General features: G+C 51.0%; 2 protein-coding genes across 5 annotated transcripts in view; both read left to right on the top strand.

Annotated features, from left to right (window-relative positions):
- Positions 1 to 19,482, top strand: part of LOC147654432 (uncharacterized) — a 749,593-nt gene that overhangs the window by 424,837 nt on the left and 305,274 nt on the right. The window lies entirely within an intron of this gene.
- IGSF3 (immunoglobulin superfamily member 3) overlaps positions 1 to 19,482 on the top strand; it is a 128,456-nt gene that overhangs the window by 96,484 nt on the left and 12,490 nt on the right. For 2 of the 4 annotated variants that reach the window (XM_086884092.1, XM_086884091.1), the window contains 3 exons: positions 620 to 1,009; positions 2,632 to 3,033; positions 6,508 to 6,912. In XM_086884092.1, the coding sequence (XP_086740218.1) occupies positions 620 to 1,009; positions 2,632 to 3,033; positions 6,508 to 6,912 (1,197 nt within the window). The remainder of the gene's footprint in view (positions 1 to 619; positions 1,010 to 2,631; positions 3,034 to 6,507; positions 6,913 to 19,482) is intronic. The other 2 variants (XM_086884094.1, XM_086884093.1) reach the window with 1 other exon arrangement.

The following is a 19,482-nucleotide window of genomic DNA, read 5'->3' as shown; positions in this document are numbered from 1 at the left end:
CCCTGTCTCCTGATGTGGTCAGGGATCTGGGGCTGGCACAGAAACTAAAACATACATCTTTAGCACTTGGTGCTAGCACAGACAGTGAGGATTTTGGTAAGAGTGGTACAGCAGGGAATAAAACTGAAAACTTCAGCAAGCGCTTTTGCATTGCATGAGGTCCATTTACAAGTCAAAATTCTTCTCCTAGCCCCCAGCACAGGCTACTGCTAAGGGTCTAAAAACCAGATAAGCTCTTGATATCCCCAAAGGTTCTGCCTCTTGACTCTGCCTAAGCAGGGTATGAGCAGGACTAGGCTCCAGGTCATATTCCTCAGTGGTACTGGATGCTGGTGTCACACCGGAGCTGCTAGCTGGAGGAAAGGGGTGTGACTGGGGAAGCCTTTGCTTGCTCTGTGCTTGATGGGCAAGAAGGTGCCTCTCTGGCAGCACAGCCCATCTGATCTCCCACAGCAAAAGCAAGTCCCTAACCTTTACACCTCTGGATGTGCTTGTCTGAGGGATATTGGCTATGCAGGGAGCAGCAAGGTGTGAGCACTGGGGTGTTGTGAACATGAGGTGTGCTGGCTCTCCTGGTGGGCTTTGCCATCCTGACACGGGTCGGTCTGTGTGTCCCCAGACAAGGAGTTCAGTGTCCGGCTGGAGACGGAGAAGCGGATGTACATCGTGGGCGAGCCGGTGGAGTTCCGGTGCATCCTGGAGGCGCAGAACGTCCCTGACCGCTACTTCTCCATCTCCTGGGCCTTCAACAGCTCCCTCATCGCCAGCCTGGGACCCAACGCTGTGCCAGTGCTCAACAATGAGTTTGCCCAGCGCGAGGCCCTGGGCCAGCTCAAGGTGGCCAAAGAAAGCGACAACGTTTTTGTGCTGAAGATCTACCGCCTGCGCCTGGAGGACAGCGGCAAGTACAACTGCCGGGTGACCGAGAGGGAGAAAACCGTCACGGGAGACTTCATCGACAAGGAGAGCAAGCGGCCAAAGAACATCCCCATCACTGTCATGCCTCTCAGTAAGTAGGGGCGTGCCCATCCCCTCCTGGGGGCATTGCTGTGCTGGGCAGGTAGCTGGGAAGGATGTGATGTGCCCAGACCACAGCAGTACTGGAGAGGGAGGGTAAGAGTTCACCTCCTGTTTGGGCTTGGAATCCCAGCTGGCAAGATGTATTTTTGTTGTTGGGAAGGGGGTGAAAAGGAGGGATGTGTGTCAGGTTCATGGGTGGGGAGTCATCTCCCCACCTTGGTAATGACACCAAGCTGGCAGTTCCGTTCTTGAGCTGAAGGTACGTGTGACAGCCTCTGACTTGCTCCTCACATCTCTCTTCTGGCCTTGCTCTGCAGGGAGCTGGGTGCTCTGTAAAGTGCTCAGCTTGGCCTTGGTTTATGCTAGGTTCCTGCAGGCTGTTATGTGATGGTGATTCAGCTGTCTTGCAAGACAGCTGTACTGGAAGAAACTAGGTGTGCTCCTTGAGCCCCAGCGTTCTTCAGCATGGAGCTCTGTCCTGGTCACTGTGTGTCAGCCAGCTCTGGTGAAAACAGCTGGAGACTTGCCTTGAACGTCTTTTATATTTGTCAGATAAACATGGTAAATACAGAAATAAGAGGTTGAGAGGAGAGATTCCACTGACTCCTTCCTTGTTTTGCTCTCTGAAACTCTGGTAGCCATGGCACGGTGAACCATGCATGGGTTGCCCAGCTGCAAGAGGATTTTGTGCTATATTGGCCTCCAGTATACTAGATTTGTAGGGAAATGCAGTCCTTTCCTCTAGCTTTTTTTTTCCCTCCTCATTTCTCCAAAAGAAATTCTATTTCTTTTCTCTCCTACCAATATTTGGTCTCATTTGTTTGGCTTTGGAAATCACTCTAGCTAGAAATCTTGCATTGGACAAATGTCGAAAATGTATTGTTTCTAGACCCAGGCAACTTTCAGACAGATTTGATTCTTGCCTTTGATAAATCACCAGCTGTAGGAACAAACGTGATGATTTTTTTAAGGGTGCTAGGTGTCCATAACTCTGATGGAAGGCAGCAGGAGTTACCAGCACTCAGTGTCTCTGAAAAACCAGCCACAAAGCCTTAAACCTCTGGGAAGCTCAAGATACCAGATTTTTTTTTGAACGTTACCAAACAGTGATAGCTACCTATAGTGTCACTAGCAGCGGGAATTTGGGAGAGCTTCTCCCAAAAGGTGTTGGTAGGAGTGGATGTGGCAAGATGGTGATCAGGATGACGTGAATTGAAAGTTCCACAGGGAGCTGGAAGCTATTTTTTGTTTGGCAGAGCCAGTTGCACACAGTGCATACTGTAACAACAGAAATTCCCTCAAGTTTTGCCGAGATCCCATCCCGGACCTGTGACCAGAAGACACGGCAATGTCTCCTGAGCCGTAGGCAGAGATTTCTCCCAGCTTTGGTCTACGCCTGCCTGGAGTGTGCAAGTCACCAGGAGCAGCTCGCTGCCCACCAGCTGTTTTTGGATGTGGTCACGCATGAGGTTAAGACGTGCCTGGACCCAAATGCGTGGGCAGTTTCCTGCACCTGGTGGAAAGCGTCTCTGGCCAGCAGCGTCCTTCTTGCAGCCCGAGCAGTGGCGAGTGTGTATCATCTCCCCTGTGTGTGTGCGTTTCTCTCCTTAGAGACCAGCATCTCCTTGGAGATAATCAACAACGCCAGCAGTGTCTTGGAGGGAGAGAGCCTGCGCTTTGGCTGCAACGTGCGCTCGGGCCTGGGGCCCCAGAGCCGCCTCTCGGTCAGCTGGCAGCTGCTGGACAAGCTGAACCGGCGCAGCGAAATCGTGCGTCTGGACCGGGAGGGCACCCTGCACCCCGGCCCCGCCTACGCGGAGCGCAGCAGCTACGGGGGCATCCAGGTGGAGCAGGTCCGGCCCGGCTCCTTCACCCTGGAGATCTTCAACAGCGTCAAGGCCGACGAGGGCCACTATGAGTGCCGGGTGGCCGAGTGGACACGGACACTGGATGGGGAGTGGCAGATGGTTGGGGAGCGGCACACAAGCACCCTGGTGTCCATCACTGCTCTGGGTGAGTACTTGAGGCATGGGGGGCCCTGGGGCCACGGTCCCCCAAGTGCCTGGCCGTCCCCCAGAAGGTCACCTGCAAATCTCTGAGGCTGTTCTCAGCGCTCCTGCCTTTGCTTGCCAGCAAAATGGAGGCACCCCCAGCAGCCTGCCCGCGGCTCCTCGTGGGTTGGTGCAAAATGCCTGCGTACGCCGTTGTGTGTGGAGGCAAAGTGTGAGGGGTGGCTGTGGCAGGAGCAAAGCAGAGAGTGGCTGAGGAGAGGGATAGGGCTTCCAGTGCCCTTCAGAGGAGAGAGGCTGCCAGTCCCGTGGTGCGTCCTGCCAGTACTGGAGCTGGGTTTTGGGCAGTGCAGCGATGATGCTCCATTGGCACCCATGGGCATCGAAGCCTCCTTGCCCGCCCTGGGTAAGCGCTACCTCTGCCCACACCAGATGAGGAGTGCAAAATGCTGGGCATCTGTTGGCCCAAAAAGCAGAAATGGTGGGCATCTCTGACAGAAAGCATAAGTCAGGAATGGTCTTTGCTGCCCCTGCAGGGGGGCACTGAACTGGTGGCCCGGAAGCACCATGTTGTCCATGACCAAAGTAAACCAGTACCTGGGATCATTGCAGCTGGTACTCTGCTCTGCCAAGGGGCTCCTCTGTTCAAACACAGTGAAACCAGTTCAGGAGAGGGCAGGTAGGGAGTTTGGCATTTTGCATGGATTGTGAGTTACTTTGGTCCTCTTGGGCTGGTTCCAAAAGTGATCTGCAGAAGGCTGAAGAAGGGATGACTGCTTCTGTGAGGCCACTGATTTTTGGAATGCCAAGGCTAAGGCAATCAGGGAGCACTATTGAAAGGTTGAGATAGGAATTTTGGCAGGAGGGTGGGGATTGTGTGGCTTTTATTGGTACTCCGAAGTATTAATCTTAAGCTTTGACAAGATGTGTGTGAGACCAGACTTGAAAGTCATATTATATTCTGATGAAAATCTTGCTTTTTTCTTCCTTTCCTGTCCTTTACTTTTGACCTCATTTCAGAGGCTGTTTTGTCTGGAGTTAGAAATCTTTTCTGTATAGCTTCCAAAAGCAGGTAGGGATGTTCTTTTGTAAAGAACTAAAGGGAGATTCTCATCTAGTTTCAATAGTGTCTTCCTCATTAGGTCAGCAGCATTTGGCCTGCTACAAGTCCCAAGTATCAGCCCTTCCCTTTACTCTGCCACTTGTAGAAGTCTTGAGATTAAGCACTGAGATTTTAAAATGTGTCACCTTTACTCTTGTTAAAATTTAAGATGCTCAGAAGTGCACAGCAGTTCCAGATGGAAAGGTTGTCCCTCCTCCTCCGCTCTTCAATCACCGGCTGTTGAGCATGTTCTGTCTAGTCCTAAGAAATCCCCAGGTCTCTTTAACTAGCAAAGCTGAAGTACCTCATAAACATATCATGGAGAAATTATTGAGTATTGTTTTGCTGCTGGATCTGGTATTTTTTTGTTAGGTTAATGTTTTTGAAATGTCCTGAGAAACTCAGATTCAGGGTGCTAAGAAAAAGCAAGAGAAGTTTATGGCTTCAGAAACCATTGTTTTAAAAAAAATGCAGTAAATTTAGTGACACTCACATTTCAAGTTAAGGTCTTATTGTTTGCCAGCCTGCCAGGGTAAGAAACTCCTTAGCTGATGATGTTCAAACCCATAAATCTAACCACAGGGTGCTTCAGAAGCAACAGCCAGAAGAGAGGGATGTGCTGTCAGAAGAGACCAGATGTTCCTGAACTTCTGAAGCTCTTGAGTGCATGGCATGGGCTTAAGTCCCTGTCTTGCCATGGAAGGAGGGGGCGAGGGAGTGCTCGTGTATTTTTGTAGGGAGGTTTTACAGAAAATCAATCCATTTTTATGCTTTTTGTACCAAGTTCCAAAAGAAGAAGAACTTTTGTTTGTTAACCTAAATGCCATGACCATGTTGACAGAGTTGAAGACCTGGGAAACATGCCAGGCTTCTGCATGACTTCATGAAGTGTCCTTTCCCAGGCCAATTGGAGAGTAAACTTGATGAAGTCAGCTGGTCTTGGTGAAATTAAGTTTGTTTTCTAGGGCCTTCTCTGGCTCAGGATTTCTCTGAGCTGGGCCTGGTAACACACTTACTGGGGCAGGAGGGCTGCCGCAGGGTGTGAAGGTGAGGGCCTGTGTGGGGCTGAGATGCAGCAGCTCTGCAGGGGAGGCAGCCTGGGTCTCACACTGCCCTCCTGGGCATTCACTGAACATGCTGTGAGAGGCTTTAATCCTGAAGATTGACCTGTTTTCTCAGGAATTGCATGTCCTGGAGCTCTGGCACGGTGACGCCGTGGGGTTGCAGAGGCCACACTTGCTGGAAGTGTGTGGATTTGGTGGGCTCCATGCTGTGCCCGGTCTGCCTGCAGCCAGCAGGGAGCTCCTGGCTCATCTTTTCGAGCCAGTGGCACGCTAAAGCCTCGTGCTGATCCAGAAGATGTTCCTTTTTTGACTGGGCACTGTCTGGGGTCTCCTCAAGCAGAGCAGCTCTGCCGAGAGCTGGGGTGGTCAGCACTGCAGGGAGAGGGAGAACTGTCAGCCCATGTGGGGCGCCCCATGGAGCCTCTGAGGAGGGAGCATTTCTTGGGGACACTGGCAGAAGAAAACAAGGTCCCTGCTAAGTCTGCTGGCAGAAGTGATTGGAAGAGAAGAAAGTGTTTCTCTCTGCAGCTTGGAGCAAATGAGCAATGGAAATACTCTGAATATATGAGCCTGACTGGCTTGCAGTTGACTGACTGAAATATGTTATCTTTTAATTACTAATAGACCGCTGACTTCAACTCTTCTAGCCAGAGTGCTGGGGGTGGACAATTGCAGAGTGGCAGACATTGCCAGAATAACTCTGTAAAGCTGTTCTGGGGTTGATCTGGAAGAGAACAAAAGCTGTGTTGTGTGAAGAGGAGGAACAACCAGCTTCTCTTTCAGTTTGCCTCCATCCTGGGTTTGTGTAACCATTGCCACCTCTATGCTGTTTTGAAGGCTGGTACTTCTTGCTTTCCTCATTCTTCCTCCAGCTGCAGCAACCAGATGCAGACTGGTTGGGGGACAGGGTGGGACCTCCTGCCCAAGAGGTGGATGTGAATCAGATGGAGCTGGTGCTGAGTAGCTGCTCTGCCAGGTGCTGCTCCCTTGCTGTTGTGCTGCTGCATTTCCATACGGGGTTTTGGCAGCCTGCAGAGGCTGTCTGCACACCCTCTGTGTCTCTGGGCAGAACTCAAGGGCAGTCCTGCTACGGCTGCAGCCCGTGCTCACTCAGGCAGCCGCTGCTGCTCGGGCAGTCACCGCTTCTGTGTCTTTGCCTCTGCTTTTCACCTCACTTGGCCACAGCAAATGAGAAGCTGACACAAGTCGGGTGGCCGATCACACCTCTGGATGTCCACACTCCGGCTTTTGCATGCTGACAGCAGGGCCTCCTTAGGCAGGTGTCTCCAAGCCCTCTCCTCTCTCCCCACAGAGGCCGGGTTTGCCGTCACAGCCATCTCCCGCACGCCGGGGGTGACCTACAACGAGTCCTTCGATCTGCAGTGCATCATCAAGCCCCACTACCCATCGTGGGTGCCGGTGTCGGTGACGTGGCGCTTCCAGCCGGCGGGCAGCACCGAGTTCCACGACCTGGTCACCTTCACGCGCGACGGCGGGGTCCAGTGGGGCGACCGGGCCGCGGGGTTCCGCACCCGCACCGCCATCGAGAAGGCCGAGTCCAGCAACAACGTGCGCCTGAGCATCAGCAGGGCCAGCGACACCGAGGCCGGCAAGTACCAGTGCGTGGCTGAGCTCTGGAGGAAGAACTACAACAGCAGCTGGACCAGGCTGGCGGACAGGACCTCCAACCTGCTGGAAATCAGGGTCCTGCGGCCAGGTGAGTGCCAAGGGTGTGTGGAGGGGGTTGGGGGGATGTGCTGGCGCCGCAGAGTTAGAGTCCCCTGAGTTAGGACTGCTCTTCTGGCCATGACTGATGTTTCTCACTTGTAGCTGGCTCAGCTCTTCGACTGTCATTATGTTGGAGCTCCTTTATCCACCTCTGGGGAAGTGGGTCCTCTCTTTGCCTCTTGTATGCTATTCCTGGGGTTTTCTTCTGGGAAGTGAGGTGGCTGAGCTCAGTCCAGTCTCTGGAGTGTTCCTGTGAGACAGAGATGGTTTCCAGGTTGCTACCTCCATTTATCAGGGCAGAATCTGAAAAGAGAGGAGAAGAACAGGGCAAACAGGATCAAAGAGAGAGATGTGTTCCCACCAAAGCTGCACATGCACCATACATGGGGGGCTGCAGCTCTGGTCTAATAACTGGGTGCATTTCTCATTCTGCTGGAGGCACCTTCAAAAACAGATGGTGATCAAAGAGCCTGATTTTCATCCTCACCAGAAATTGAGCCCTTTTAGCTGAAATTCTCCATAGCTGCAGGTGCCCACACTGAGTGTGCAACAGATAAGCAACAGGCACCTGTTGTGTGGCAGGGGCTGTCAGAAAACCCACAAGGTTCTGTCTCTGTGCAGCCTCTGGAGAGAGTGAGGGGCCTTCTGTAGGCCTTGTCGCTGATACTTTGTTGGTGTCCCTGTTGTGCACGAAAATGCAAAGGCCATGGTAGCTGTGGGCTGTTGCTGAGCAGAATGGTGAATTGCTGTCTTGGCCTTAGGAATGGAGTTGGTGTTTGGAGTTTTAACACCTTCAGAAGTACTGGCTCAGGTCCTTGCTGCATGTTAGTCCTCCTTTCGTGTTCCTGTGCAGATGGACTGCTCCCTAGGTTCGCTCCTGATTGGGTTTTGTGTTTTTCCCATCAGTATCCCTCTTCATACTCCCTCCACCTTCACCAACCCTATCTTAAGACAACTCAGGGGATGCTGTGAGCTCCAGCCACCTCATGAGCTCTCCATTTTTCTTCCCTCTCTCTCCCTTGCCCTCATCTCCAGGTTAATCTTCTCCATTTATCTTGATTATGCTGCCTTGTAATACATGTTTTACTGCTTGCAAGGTCGAGTTGGTGATGTTCATCATTTTAGCTTACTTCCCTAGGAAACAGTGTTGAATGGATGTGGTCCCTGGAGTAACATGCTTCTTCACAGGTCTCTGCATGCCTTCACAGGTCTCATGTGTGTGAGACAGAGAGGGAAAGAGAAATCTTTGGTAACAGCTTCCAGTGTGTCACAGCTCGGGGTGGCAGGCAGCTCACTTAAACCGTGCTCTGGCAGCCTGTTGTTCTTTACTGGAGCAGTAACCCTCAAGTGATGCCTAAACAGAACAAGTTGTCCAGGTCTCCATGGTTTTTACCTCTCCCTGACTCCCAGCTGCTCAGCAAACGACTACAAAATAAATCTTGGCTGTCAGTTCAATGAGCCTTGCATAATGTTTGAGGCTTTATGGCTTACAAGCAGGGATGGAAGAGAAGAAGGACTCCTCAGAGCTCTCCCAGCACCATGGATGCACCCTCTCTGTGTTTTTTTACTGTGTCCCAGGCAGCCCCTGGGGGCAGGTGGTTGATGTTCTCCATGAATTAAATGTTGGCAGTCAGACCAGGGAGTTCTCTGGTTTTGCAAGTGGCAGAAGGTTGTATTGTGTCACTGCTGGGTCTTTGGCTGGATGATCTCCAGAGAGGATCCAGGATGATATGGGAGACTCCTTCCCCAGAGACTTCTGAATTAATGTCCTAGAGCCCTACCAATCAAACCTGTGCTGATGAAGTGGGCGCTGGTTTTCAGATAAATATCCAGGGCTTCTCCAAAAAGGGTAATTCAGGACCCCCAAATGACCAAACAGCTGAGAGCACTGTCTGTCTACCTCTGTTCCACAACAGTCACCTTAATCTGAGATGACTTCAGGCTGCTATTTGGTGTCTCAGTCCTAGCTTTTCCTTTTCCATTAGCCATGGGTGTCTGCCTCGACCCATATGCTTGGGGTGACCTATCTCCACTACCAGTCCACTAAGGGACACCATAAAGAGGGCATGTCTGGAGGTCTTTTGGCAAGTGGAGCCAGCACATGTTTCTAGACTGTAAGTTAATGTGAGGATTCTGGTTCCCTCTCAAACCCTGCTCCCTGTTTGGGCGACCTTTCTATTTGACAGGTTCCAGGTGCAGACATGGAAATCGGTATACATCAGCCTTTGAAGTGTGTTGAGGAGAGAAAGGTAAATTAGTGGCGGCCTCCTTGCTTTGTGAAATCCCACAGGCCTGAGGAGTAGGGTGCTGGAGCTTCTGGTGTGTTGGTTTGCTGTTTCAGCGCTCAGGCTGCCTCTCCTTGGCACTCTGCAGCAGGGTGGTGTTTCTAGATGTCATCTGTGCTGAGTGCTAGTTGCAGAGGTGGCAGTGCTGGTTTTGAGTTGCATGTGTTAACATGGCTATCAGATAATGCTGAGGGAATGCCAGCAGTTGAAACATCCAGTCCTTTCCTACTCCAACAAGAAATGGGTGGTATTTTGAGAAATGAAACATGTAGTGGCTGAAGGAGGGAGCAAGAAAGGCAGGCAGTGGCAGCATTAACCCAGCTCTGAGTACAAGGCCTCCAGGTGGGATGGCACAAGTCTCCTTTGTGGCATCTGAGCCAGATTTGGCCTTTGAGAGTGACATTCCTGATCTCTTGGGCGTGAAGCTGTTCTAAAGGCTGGCAGTGTGAGGAAATTCCTTATAAAGGGTGCTGGCTGTAGGTGTGAGAGGTTATAGAGAATTTAGGTATCATGTAAGTTCACCAGCAGTAGCACTGGGATCCGAAGCTCCCTTTCCTGGCCTGCTCCTCGGTGCCCTGCAAGCCTGCACACCTTGGGTTGGAAGCTCATGTGTGCTTTGCAGGGACAGAAGCCTGCTCTGCTTTAGGGCCACTGCTGAGTTTTAATTTCTGTAGGCTGGGGCAGAAATCCAGGCTGGTGTGGTGGGCTGTTAGACACAACTGGGGTCCAGACCATGTAGCCCGTGGCTATTTCATTTCCCTACAATGCAATGCTCTCCTTTCTACTTCCATCTCTCAAAATGCCTCGTTTCTTTCTTGGTGAGCTCATGTTGCAGCAGGAGGGGAAGAATACATGTCAGTTCACACCAGCTGCTTCCCTGAAACCAAAGCTGGCAGGAGACCGTGCACAGTAGTGCAGCCCAAGCTGGAAGTGAGCCCCAAGTGCAGGAGTGGAGATTTATTTTGTGTTTGGGGTTCCCCTTCTGCTGCAGTATGTGTCCTGCTTCTGAAAACGTGGCTCTTTCATCCCCAAGGCCGTCATCCCTTTCCCCTGACGGTTCACCACCATTTTCCCATCTAGAGACATTTCTTTGCCCTTTGCTTTGCCCCTTTCCAGGTGGAGATCATCCAGCATGCAAGGCTTAGTGGGCCAGTGTGAGAGATCCGTCAGGATTAGCTGTGTCCTGTCCTGGGAGGGACATTCCTGCCAGGTGACTCCCTGGCAGTTGGAGTTCTCTTGGGTTTTAGGGGAAGCAGGTGGTTCCTTTTGAATCCAAGTGAGCCTGGAAGCGTTTGGATTCAGGCTGAGCTCTCAGTGTTCACGCTGAGATGCCAACTGACCTCACTGTTCCCTGCCCCCTTCCTCGCACAGCATAGAGGGGAAACAGTGCTTGGGCTCTGCTCCTGCCTGTGGTAGATAGGTTCAGACAGGCCAAGGGGAAGACCCCAGGGCTGTCAGGCAGGCTCTGTTCCCATCTCCTCCTTGGATCTTGCTTCTCCCTGCCAGGTGTCCCAGGGATGGAGTGCTGAGACAGCAGGTGCTGTCTGGGAGCCGTGCGTGTCCGTGTGGTCTGCAGGACTCAGACAAGGGCAGCAGACAGTGCACAACAGGGACTGTGCTGCAATCTGGGCAGGCTTGGGTGTCTGTGGAGTGCTCTCTCTTTTGGCAAGGAGGCTTGGAGCAGATTTGTGCTGGTCTATTAAATTGCCATTGTCATTGTGTGTGTTAGTGCACTTACAATTCCCCCACAGCAGAAATGAGGGGGCGATTCGGCAAAGTCCTGGGGTCTCAGTGCTGGAGAGTGTATCTGGCAACAGCAGAATAAGAAAGCAGGGCTTTCACATAACATCCCCACCCTCAGAGCACCTTCTCACCCCTTTCATACTCATGCACCTTCCCATGCAGCTCCCCACACCTCCATCCTTGCGCTGTCCCTTGTCCTGTTCCTGACTAATTCTGGATCAGGCGCTCAGGGAGAAGCTGCAGTCGCCTCTATAAATCTGTCCTCATGCTGCTGGGTTTTTGACAGTAATGAACATGGGAGGAGGGATGGCAGGGGATGATAACTGAGCAGACACCAGGGGTGCTGGGCTCCTCACTGCTTTTTTGCAAGCCGGTCTACAGCAGATTGATTGACCTGGGAGCCATCGAGCAAACAAGGCAGTCATGCTCTTCATTAGAGCATTAATTAGCTTCCAGAGGCTCTCCAGGGGCTGCTTCTTAAAGTTTGGTTTATTAGGAGCTGTTAACTTGAAACCATCATGAAGGGGGAGGGTGGAGGCTCATGAAGCTGGCCTTGGAGGAGCTGGAGGTGGCTTCTTTCTGAACCTGACTTTAGGAGTGGGGCAAGCCTTCAGCTGTCTCTGAAGCCCTGCGTTCAGGTGGGTGCAGAGCCCTCTGCTGCTTTTCTGCTCTCCACAGGAAAGCAGAGAGTGGGTGTGCTGGGCTAGTGATGGTCAGAGAAACCTAAGGAGTGGAGAATGAAGGACTCTTACCTCTTTGTCCAAGCCCATCCATGGCAGCCACAGAGAGACCATTCAGTCTCATGCTCCTCCTTCACTCTGAAGGCTCACTGAGCAGCCAAGCAGTGGATGGTTGTGACTGCAGACCGAGGCTGCTTGGAAGATGAGGAGGGCACAAGGCAGAGGAGAACTAGAAAAGGAGGCTGCTGTATAGCACACTTAGTGCTGGGAGAGGAGCACTGATTTTCAAATAATTAATTACCAAGACCTTTGTGGAGTATACTGAGAAACTTTCCTTATCTCAGATATTACTGTTAATGCTTTTATTCCATCTCATCTTAGTCATTCTTAGTGATTTCTGTGTTTAAGGAGTCCTCTCATGGATGGATGTGAAAGATGCATTTTCTACTACAGGTGGCCAGTGGGATACTGACCAGACTCCTGAGTGGAGGCTCAAACAAGTGTTTTCAAAGGCCACAGAGTCTCTGCTTCAACCTGACACTTCTTGCTTCTGGCAGCATCCAGCAATAAAGTTAAGCAAGGAAAGTTAATGAGCTGGAAACTTCCTTACCGAAGTGAAGTCTGGAAACTGAAGTTTGCGGCTTGCTTGATCCCAGAGTGGTTCTGCTCTGTAGAACAGCGCTGCTTCCCTGCTTTACAGCTGCCTGCTCCATCTGGCAAATGGTTGTACTCCTGCTTGAGTGATGAAGGAGTTCCAGAATTGCTCGGAACAGAGGAGGCTGTTCCTCAGCAGCAGCAGCAGTGTCTGTGGCACAGAGCAGTCTCCTCTTCCCTGTGTGCTCGGGGACCTGCTCCTGTCCCTTCACTGCCAGTGGGGTAAGACCTGCTGCTCTTCCTCAGAGCTGCTGCTCCTTCCTTCTGGCACACTGAGCACATGAAATTAAGGGATTCAGTGCTGCATGACCCAGAGCTGTCCCCTTGTACGTACCTGCATTAGTGACCCAGCTGGAGCCCTTTCTCTTCTGCAGATAGCAGAGGTGGGGTTGATTCTCCTACCTTGCACCCCAGGTAGTCTCCTACTCCTGCCCATTTGCCTGGGGAGCTCTGTTGCCACACTTGCCAGGTCCTCTGGGACAGATTCCCTGCTTAGACTTGCTGTCACTTCCTTGGCACAGTTATTTATCTCAGGCCAGCACCCCAAGGTGCTTCTTCTCCACACTTAGCCATCACTCCCTCCTCCAAATATCCCCGTCCTCCTGGCTGTAAGCAGCAGGGGAGGGAGCTCCTGCTGCATTCCTGATGCTGTAATGAGGATGATGACACTGGCCTTGTGGGAAGAGCTGTGATTCACCTTTCCTTGCATTTGGTTTTCCTTCTGGGAGGGGTGCTGCTTGGCTCCTCTACAGGTTTGCCTGGGAGAGCCTTCTGTAAGAGCCAGGTGTGTTGAGCTGATTGCAATTATGTTCAAGGTTTCTCTTGGGACTCCAGCCTGGAAAATGCACCCAGGGGCATGACCTAAGAAGTTGAACTTTAAATGGATGAAGCATCTTGGATGCATTTCACAAGGGTGAAGAGCGTGGGAATGCATCCTTGCACCTCGTGGGACCTTAACCTGACTCAGCCTGCTCTGTGTGTGCCCACTGATCTTGGTGCAGGCAGTCTTTCTTTTAGCCCCCTGACAAGACTGACAATGCCAAGAGACCTGGGCCATATCCAGAATATTCTGCTCTCTTCAAATTAGCTCTCTCCATGGTTACTTTTTAGGTCCAATTTTTTCACTTCCATTTCAAAGTACTCTTTGCTTTCTCTCTTTGATACCTCCTGAGAGGTTTTCCACACTCCTGTTTGCAGCATGGATATACAAAACCATGGTGTCAGCCTGTTTGCAGTCTTTGCACATGCACCTTCTTTGATGTTGTCTTGAACAGCTTCTCTCTCTCCCCACACTTCAGCTTCTCATCGATTCCCTCTTTGCTCTCCTTGGACTAAAATACTCTGCAGTGAGCAGTACTTAGATGGTGTCCAGCTCTAAAGCTTTGTACCTCCTCCTGTCCTTGAGGATTTCAAAAGCAGAGTTCAAAAGCCCTTGAGGGAGTGGGAAACTGGTGATGAGCAGCTTTGCAGCCAGGTGTTGACGACTCTTCTGTCCCAGTCTCTGCATGGAGCCCCAGCCCTCCATGAGGTGAGTGGCCTTGGGGCCAGCAGGCTCAGTGCTGCAGCAGCACAATATTTCTCTTGCTGCATTCTCAGCCCTCCAGGCAGACCAGAGCCCAGCCCAGGGGTCCCTCCCCGTATGCCCAAGCAGCACCTTTGGCAGTCCATCCCTGTGCATGGGACCTGCACCATTGTTCTGTGTTCTGTATCCTGAGGAATGCTTCTCCTGGCAGGAGGAACTGCAAGTTCTGACATTGGTCAAAGACTGAATTCCTGGGTTCGCTGAACCTGAGATATCTGCTTCCTTACGGCAAACTGGCTCCAAACATGCTGAACCTGTGCCTCGGGGTCTTTTATTTTAATGTATGTATGTATACATAAAAGTTTTATCTCAAAGCCATCTTACTTTCTTAAATAGGCATTTGGGATGCTGCTAAACAAAATTACTATAGTTTTCCTCGTCCCAATTAACCAAGAAGCATGGAGTGCTGATGATGATAGATCTGTAGCCCATTATGCTGAAATATGTCCTCACTCCTTAAGAAGTTCAAGAACACAATTCCTTAAGAAATGACAGATGGCTCATTTCACTTGGTTGTTCTCCCAGCAGTAGTTGTACTCACTAGTTATGGAAGCAGCATCATCCATGAGCGTTCAGAGTGCAGGTGGAGCTGATCTGGCACTTTGCTGCACAGAAGGAGGTGATCCTCATCCCCAATGTGGGCTGCTGACTGCATGGTTCTGTCCCATTTCTTGTGCTGGCACAAGTCCTGCAGATTAGTACCCCTGCAGAAAGCAAGCCCAGTGGAAAGGAGAGTTAAAGGTCAGTGGAGTGAGTTAGTGCTTGGATGGGTTCAGCTCGCAGGGGACTTCTCTTTGCATGGGGAGCAGCACCTGACATTGGCAGAGGGCTGGTACGTGCAGTATCCCAAAGATGCACTTCTGCCTGAGGACTGTCTGGAGAGCTTGCTCTCTGGATGGCAAGAAAATCACATTTCACACCACCCTAAGCAGCTCATCTCTGTCTGCCCAGCACTCAGTTTTTCAGCAGGAGCTGCCTAAAATGCCCAAGTCAAACACAGCGTGTGCGAAAGTCAGCCATGCGCTACAGGGTGCAGTTGTGCTCTGAGCGTGCAACTGCACAAAACTGTCAAGTTTTTTCGTGAGGGAAAAATTACCTGAGGAAATCCAGCCTTCAGCATGGCATGGGAGTTGGTGTGTGGTGCTGCTGTGTGTGTTACAACTTGCTCTTCAAGTGCATTTAATTACTTTTTTTCCCTAATTGACGGAGCGCGCCTTTGTTTGAAATCCTTCTGACGAGGAGTTGATTAAATATCTCGGTATGTTATTTTTTTTCGTTTTTTATCCTCAGTGGCTGTAGCTTGGTACTGAATTTATCTTCCAGTGATCCTATCTCCATATTTTAATTTACAAGTGATCAGTGAGCCGTATATTGTTTTCTGACAGCAGGCACAACTCATGCTGGGAATCTTTTATTCCTCCCTCCCTTCCTCTGTCTCTTGCAGAACTTTTATGTGCATTTCAGGGTTTTGATGAAAAGTTTCTGGGTTTAAGTTTGCAAGGCGTTTTGCTTTGGGGTATATTTGTTTCTTGCTGTTCTTTACAGGGGCATGGTTTCTGTTTCTTGGACAAAGTCCTGGTTTTTCCAGGCTAGTGGAATGTCCCAGCTGGTGGTCTCTGGGAGGCTGTGAGCTTCCCAGCTTTTTCCATCCTTGCCTTTCCTGTATGTGCTGGCAGATGTATGGCTTCTGGGATTTAAAGAGCCTTTCTGGGTCACACATGCATTCCTCCCCAAGGCCCCACTTGGTTACCTGCTAGTTTGTTAGCTGCTCCACAGGCTCCTGCACGGCTGGTAATCCCAGGCTGTTCCCAAGCCAAGCAGATGTCCTTGTCACTGCCTGCAGGCTTCACATGCAGAGATGGACATGACCCACTCCCCCAGTGTTTGGTGGGTCTGCAGTCTGACTGTGCTGCTTTTGGGGAGAGGCAGGGCATGGGGCCTCTTGTAGGTACCTTGGGATGATCAAACTGCTTGGGGCTGGAGCTGGTGGGGGATCCAAGCGGATCCACCGCAAGGTTTGAGGTGAGGTGCCTGTTCTGCTTCGCCACAGGACCCTCTGGCACCATTTTGAGAGCACCAAACAACACTCCCCAGGCTGCAGTAGCACAGTGTCCTTCAGTCCTGTGCCTGGGGCTGAGTGCTGGGCAGGGCTGTTGGAGGGGTGATGGTCAGCATGGACATGCACAGAGACTTAAATACCTGGCTGGTCTTGCTGCAGCTATGAGGCTCAATAGCTATGAGGCTGGGGAGTGTCTGGGCCTGCTGGGCTGTGGACTTTGCAGCAACTTGCTGAACATGTTGAAATGCAGGTCACTTGGTGGTGTTCAGAGTCACAGCCTCAGCTCTTTTGTCTGACCACATGGGAGGGGGCTGAAGCTGAGCCTTTCTCAGGAAAGGGTTAACACTGTCTTTCCTTCCCACAGAGCTGCTCTCCCAGTAATTCAATCATGTCAGCCTGTTTGCAGGCAATAATTCATTGTTATAGGAACACTACAGTAAAGTGACAAGTTAATAATGGCAGTAATAATGGCAGGCAAAGTCTAATGCTATTTCCCTTTCTGCTGCTCCTGTTGCACCAGCAGCCTCCCATGTTGGCTAATGCAATTTGCAACCTCACTAATCCAGTTTCAGGAGGAATTGTGTTCAGTTAAAAGAGAATAGCTTTAGTAGTCTCGAGCTGTGCTGCCATGTTCCTGCCTTCTCTGGGGAGGTTGCCCCGGTGCTGGAAGCCTTTGTCTTTACTTTGCTGTGATTTCTATGCTGTGGTTAAGCTTAATGAGCACAGTCCTCCTAGGAGCATCTCGTTTTCTTCCCTTCTGTAAGTGCTTTTCTTCTGATGCCTCCTCTCCAAAAGGGCTTGCACATCTTTCCTTTTTGAACGTTGGTTTGCTTTCAGCTAACCTAATAAACGTGAGTCACCCAGCTCTCGCCGTGCTGAATCAGTAGGCTGGCGTGTACTTGCTTGACTCTGTTCAGTCATTAAAGCAGGAGTCCTTGTAGTGTCTGGGGAGGTGGAGGAGGCTCCTCAGCCCTGCTTTGTGGAAGGGAGAAGAGCTGGCAGAGGTCTGGATGTTAGTGCATGTCTGAGCCTGTGGCAGTAACCTGCACACTGGTGTCTTGAATCCCAGGCAAACATCCTCCGGGAGGAATTCTGGCACCGAGTGCTTTTCAGGCCATGGTGAGGGAAGTGATGAGGCAGCTCTGGGTTGTGACCACAGGCCAAAGGAATGGCTGAGTTTGTGCCAAAGTTTGTGGCCAGTGCCCTTCAGGGTGCTACACTGAGCGTGCTGGAGAGAGAAAGGTTCCTTGTAGGAAGTCACCGTGGGGCTGTGCTCCTGGAAAAAAAATCTCTCCTGATCAGCCTGCTAAACCCACTGTATGGTGTTAAACCAGGACTGGGCTCAGGTTGGGCTGGCCTCGTTTCTGCTCCCCCTGCACACACACCTCAGCACAGCAAAGTCTCAGTGGAGGCTTTTAAAAGTAGGACATTCCCCCAGAAAACTTTTTGCAACATTTCATCAGTTTTTTCCAAGCAAAAGTGTTCTCTGGAGGAGCTCTCCCCAGAGAGCAGCAGCCTCCAAAGTGGAACACGGCCTCCCTGCTGTGGTGACAGAGCTTTCTGGAGACTCTCTGGGATGCTGGTGGCCATCCTCCTGCCCATCCTTCTGTGCCACAGCTGCTGGTTCATGCAGAGCTGGCTCCTTCCTCAGAAGATGGCCCCCTCCTCCTTTGCTGCAGGGGCAACGTTCTGGGGTTTTGTGTGGGGACGTTTTTTTGGGGGAAACAATATCTTCAGGCGCAATTAAACATTTCCATTCCCAGGATGTGGTAGTAGTAGTGGCTCCCAGGTGGGAAGTACACTCCTGCTGTTGTGTTTTCTTGCTGCCTAGCAGGCAAAATGATGTAAGGTGTTTGATACGGAGCATCTTCTTATCACAGCATTTTTAGGTACAGGCTGCAAAGTGCTTTGCTAAAGGTAAGTGTTGTAACCACAGTTTGATGATTAGGAAACAGAGGGGAGGGAGCCAAGAGGCAGCAAGTCAGCAGAAAAACCATGAATCACATCACTGTCTCTGTCCTCCTCCTCCTCCTCTGATGACTGTTCTCCCTTCCTCCAAATATTTGTATAACTGTGCTTACCACATGCTCAGCTTGAGGAGTCTGATTGCCTTGACTGATGGTGTGGAGAAAACCCCTCCTGCATATCAGGCTGTGTAGCCTGCTGTGGTTGTGAGGTGTGTCTGACCTGAGCTCCCAGCCAGAGGTGCGAGCTTTGAGGACCAGAAGCTGCCACAGGCATCTTGAGATAATGATAAAAAAAGCTAAGAGGTTTCTAACCGTGACTTGTTGCCAGTGTAAATTGAAAGCCTTAATAGCATATGTAGGGCCAATTACAGTACATTAAGGTACAATATCCTCTTTACTGGCACTCTCCAGGGAGCCAGGAGACGTTGTGGCAACAGGATTATGGTTTGCAGATGATATGCACGATAAGTTCACCTAGACACAGGCACCTGTTCCTCTCACAGAGCAGATGTTCGGGAGGCTGTTAAGAGAACATCAACTTCTTGACAGTGCAGCAAAAAATGCTATGTGTCTGTTCACACTGCTGCACCCACCACCTCTGCTGCCTGGCACGGGGCTGGAGCAGCCCTGCCCTGCCTCACCGAAACCCCAGCCCCTGGGGCACACCAGATCAGCTCAGCATTTGAAGGCCAAGCCCTTTCCTGGCTCTCTGCCCAGGCAAATCCTCAAGCCAGGAAAAGGGAGTTTCTCCCTTGTCAGTAGGGTGAGGTTTCACTGGCTCACTGCCTGGGGTGTCAGACTTCTTGCAACCTCACTCATGCACCAGCAGCTACAACCACTTCCATGTCTTGGCAGCATCTTTAAACTTGACCTGGATAGCTGCACCTGGCTTGGAGCGACTCAGCTTGCACTGGAATAGGCTTACCACTAGATTGGAAAGAGATGGGTGGATTCCCTGGCGTTGTATTGTACCATTCCCATTACCCTGGACCACCAACTCCAATATTATCTGTTTTCCCCTTTCTAAATATTTTTTCCCAAATGTAAAATGGGCTTTGTGGGTTTGTTTGCTTATCTGTGAGCCGTGGCTGATGGTCAGCCTCGTGGGAGAGCAGAAGTGTGAGTTACCCACAGAGCTTCCCATGTCTTAACCAGGATCTCTCCCCTGCATGGACAAGCAAACCAGCCTGAGGGAGAAGCTGCCCCAAAGTATCCTGTGTGCCACAGCATTTCCAGCTTAGCAGCTATCAGTCTGTGGTCCATCAAAGCCTTGAATCTTTGCTATAGGATCTGCAAAAGGTAATGAAGAAGAGAGGGGTGCCTGTGTACTATGCAGGAACCAGCACAAGGACATGCAAGCATTTGTCATTCACAGAATTGGAAAAGACTGAGAATGTCCTCTCTAATTCCGTGGGAGGGAAACAGAACCTGCCCTTGCATCTTCTGTGGTGTGTCTCCCTTAGGAAAATAATTCATGTTTGATGAAAAGTGCATTGGCAGGGATGTCATTACACATCACTGATACCTATAATCCAGAGGAAACTTTGTGCACAGTGCTATGAACCTCTGCAAGAGCGCAATCTGGCAAA

Source organism: Cyanistes caeruleus, chromosome 3 (genome assembly GCF_971803275.1).
Source record: "Cyanistes caeruleus chromosome 3, bCyaCae1.hap1.1, whole genome shotgun sequence".
In the NCBI taxonomy this organism is placed as follows: Eukaryota; Metazoa; Chordata; class Aves; order Passeriformes; family Paridae; genus Cyanistes; species Cyanistes caeruleus.
The sequence above is the reverse complement of the archived record's forward strand: the minus strand, read 5'-3'. Positions and strand labels throughout refer to the sequence as shown.